The sequence below is a fragment of the Vicia villosa genome, linkage group LG5 (genome assembly GCF_029867415.1).
Source record: "Vicia villosa cultivar HV-30 ecotype Madison, WI linkage group LG5, Vvil1.0, whole genome shotgun sequence".
Classification (NCBI taxonomy): domain Eukaryota; kingdom Viridiplantae; phylum Streptophyta; class Magnoliopsida; order Fabales; family Fabaceae; genus Vicia; species Vicia villosa.
In genome coordinates, this window is record NC_081184.1 from 137,798,207 (window position 1) to 137,801,833 (window position 3,627).

At 32.4% G+C, this 3,627-nt stretch overlaps 1 protein-coding gene across 1 annotated transcript; it reads left to right on the plus strand.

Moving 5' to 3' along the window:
* The first annotated feature begins 1,191 nt into the window (after positions 1–1,191).
* Positions 1,192–3,084, plus strand: LOC131607492 (cytochrome P450 736A117-like). Its single transcript, XM_058879496.1, has 2 exons — positions 1,192–2,179; positions 2,272–3,084. Exons 1-2 carry the CDS (start codon positions 1,226–1,228, stop codon positions 2,884–2,886), a joined length of 1,569 nt encoding a protein of 522 aa, XP_058735479.1. The 5' UTR covers positions 1,192–1,225; the 3' UTR covers positions 2,887–3,084.
* The last annotated feature ends 543 nt before the right edge of the window (positions 3,085–3,627 follow it).

Here is a 3,627-nt window from a genome sequence, read left to right on the forward strand (position 1 = left end):
AGATCCAAGAGATGTAGTTAGAAATTCCATAATTTTTTATGATTAAAATTAATATAATTACAAATTCAAATGAAATATTTGAAAATGGGAGTTTGAGTATTCTACTAAAACATTGCATCCACTCATTATTAGTTAGTGTATATGTGATGATCACTCTTTCCTTCTTCTCTCTATCTATAACCTATAATTGGGTTCAATACAAGACTTTTGCATTTGAAGGATATATTGTGGCCATAAATGGTGCCATTATTCTATAATCGGAATTATTGACTATTTCTGGTTTCTAGAATCAGAGAAAAATATGTTGGAGGTTAAATTTAACCTCTTCTCTTCTCCTCTCATGTATCATTATCCTAATTCATATAAATAGGGGAGTGCAAAATATCCGGTTTTTATGTTCAAATTTATAACCAAACCTAAACCACTTTTAAATATCCGGATATAATTGAATGGTTATTAACCGGTTTAGTTATTTATGGTTTGGTTATTCATTCATATAATCCGGATATAATTAAATGGTTATTAACCGGTTAAATTATTTTGGATTCGGTTATTATCCAAATCCAAATATTTTAATTCTCAAAATAAAATATATTTTTTTGAAAAAAAAAATTTGAAAAAAAAAATTTGAAAATTGGATTTTTTTTAAAAACGGTTATATAATCATAACCAAATTTATAACCGATTTTACAACCAGTTTTGATTAAAATGTGGTCATGGTTATAAATCCAAACCATTTAAATGGTTTTAAAATAGTTATGGTTTGGTTTTTGAAAATAACCAACCAAGCACACCCCTACATATAAAATTTATATGCCACTTGTCTCAATTTCACCTCCAATTATTATTATTATTATTATTATTATTATTATTATTATTATCAGAGCCGTCTCAAGTTTTTGGAGGCCCTGTGTAGGTTAGACATAGTTTAACCATAGAAAAATAAATGGAGGCCCTATTTAAGAACGATTTAACATGACAAATATTTTATGTGGCCCTATTTAGCTATAGTTTAAGTCTCTAATAAACTTGAGGCCCTGTGCGATAGCCCGTCTTGCACACCCTCAAAGACGGCCCTGATTATTATTATTATTATTATTATTATTATTATTATATTAATAATACCAGAAAAAGAACCAATAAACATAAACACCAAGTGATATATAAATAAGAATACGAAGAGTGTCTTTTATCAATCACTCAAAGGGAAACTAAAGCTTAAGCCATGTTCACCTTTCTACAAACTTCTCTTTCACATGCAAACTTCTATTCACCATTCTCTATGTTTTTCTTCACTATCTTTTCACTCTTACTCTCTTTTTTCTTCGTAATCAAATATTGGTATTTTTCCAACAATTCTTCTGCCACCACAAAAAACTCACCACCATCACCTCCAAGATTTCCACTACTCGGTAATCTTCATCAACTTGGCTTATTCCCTCACCGTACACTCCAAACATTATCTCACAAATATGGCCCTTTAATGCTTCTTTATTTTGGCAAGGTTCCAGTACTTGTGGTTTCTTCTGCTGATGCAGCAAGAAAAGTAATGAAAACTCACGATTTGGTTTTCTGTGATAGGCCACAAATTAAAATCTTTGATATCCTTTTATACGGTTCCAAAGATGTGGCAAGCTGTGCATATGGTGAGTATTGGAGACAAGTAAGGAGTCTCTGTGTGTTGCAAGTTCTGAGTAATAAAAGGGTTCAATCTTATGGTCGCGTTAGAGAGGAAGAAACTTCAAGAATGATGGAACATATTAAGAAACATTCTTCTTCTTCATCCTCGCCGTTGAACTTATCTGAGTTGTGTTCTATGGTTACTAGTGATATAGTATGTAGGGTGGCTCTGGGAAACAGATACCGTGAAGGAAGAGGGAAGAAATTTCAGCAAGTGATGGTGGAGTTTATGGAATTAATGGGTACAGTATGTATAGGAGACTACATACCTTGGCTTGATTGGTTGGGAAAAGTTAATGGATTTTATAGAAAAGCAGAAAGAGTAGCCAAACATTTGGATGAGTTTATGGAAGAAGTGATTGAGGATCACATTCATCGTAGATCTGATGAAGATGTTGGTGTTGATGATAATGATTTTGTGGATGTTTTGCTTTCAGTTCAAAAGACTAATGATATTGGCTTCCTAATTGATAGAACTGCAATAAAAGCTTTGATACTGGTTAGTAACAATACCATTCTTTTATAGTTATACTATGCACACACTCTAACATAATTTGTTTATATTAAATTGTGCTTTTTCCCTGCATGAAGGACATATTTGCTGCAGGTACTGATACTACGTACACAGTCCTAGAATGGGCAATGACAGAACTGTTAAGAAACCAAACCGTGATGCATAAATTGCAAGATGAAGTGAGAACCACGGTTGGTAACAGAACTCATGTATCTGAAGAAGATTTGGTTAAGATGAACTACTTGAAGGCAGTGATCAAAGAAACACTTCGCCTGCATCTACCAGTTCCGTTATTACTCCCTCGGAGATGTATGGAAGATATCAAACTAGATGGCTATGACATTGTGGCTGGAACACAGGTAATAATCAATGCCTGGGCTATTGCAAGAGACCCGTCAAGTTGGGATGAACCTCTAGAGTTTAAACCAGAAAGGTTTATGAATAGTTCAATAGATTTTAAAGGAATGGATTTTGAGCTTATTCCATTTGGAGCTGGAAGGAGGGGTTGTCCTGGAGTGTCATTTGGTATTGCTGTGATTGAATTGGTGCTAGCAAACCTTGTTTTCCAATTTGATTGGAAATTGCCTGATGGAGTAGAAGGGAAGGATTTGGACATGTCTGAAACTTTTGGCATTACCTGCCATAAAAAATACCCTCTCCTTGCAGTAGCTACCAAGCATGAGAAAAAATGAATAAACATCCATAAACAAGTAACACATGACTAATGATAAATAAAGATGTGTCATGATTTGTATTAAAACTTATTCTCCATGTTTCCATGCTCTTAGCTCGTTTGGAGTTTTCTTTTTATTATGTTATGTTTCTTATTGATCCCATTATATAATGTATTAAAACTTTCTGGACAGTTCAATGCTTATACATTTATGGAACCAATTGGTTAAAATATGAAATTAATATTGTCTCGTTTTTTTATTTGTTATATTAGTAAGCATTAAATTCAAAAATTGAAAAGTCAGATAACACAAACCAGTGCTACATTTGACATGCATATCAACAAACAGCTAGTATGAAAAATTCAAAGTTACTTACAATGCATACAACATGCGGTAAAATGAGCCAACAATGCATACAATCCATTATTTCATAGTTACTTACATAGTTATTTCATAGGTTCAATTTCATTTTACTTTCACATTTTTTTGTTCAACTTTAATACAATTTGAAAATAACTATGAAATAATTGATTGTATGCATTTTTGGCTCTCTTAATCTTATCAATAAAGTTGTCAATTACTTTTGCTGGTGATGAATGTGCCGACAACATGCTGTTATTTTTCTAGAATGTGATGTTGATGCATCAACGGCCACAACATGTCGCAGAATCAAGTGAACATTGGTGTAAAAGATATTAATATATTTTAGAGATATGAATGAACTCTTGAATACAACCTCTTAAGATATTAATATTTTGA

Bases quoted from the DNA above. Each gene is read 5' to 3' on its own strand.
- LOC131607492 (XM_058879496.1), top strand. From the start codon at position 1,226: ATGTTCACCTTTCTACAAACTTCTCTTTCACATGCAAACTTCTATTCA. The intron at 2,180-2,271 runs GTTAGTAACAAT...CCCTGCATGAAG, and splicing joins CAATAAAAGCTTTGATACTG to GACATATTTGCTGCAGGTAC.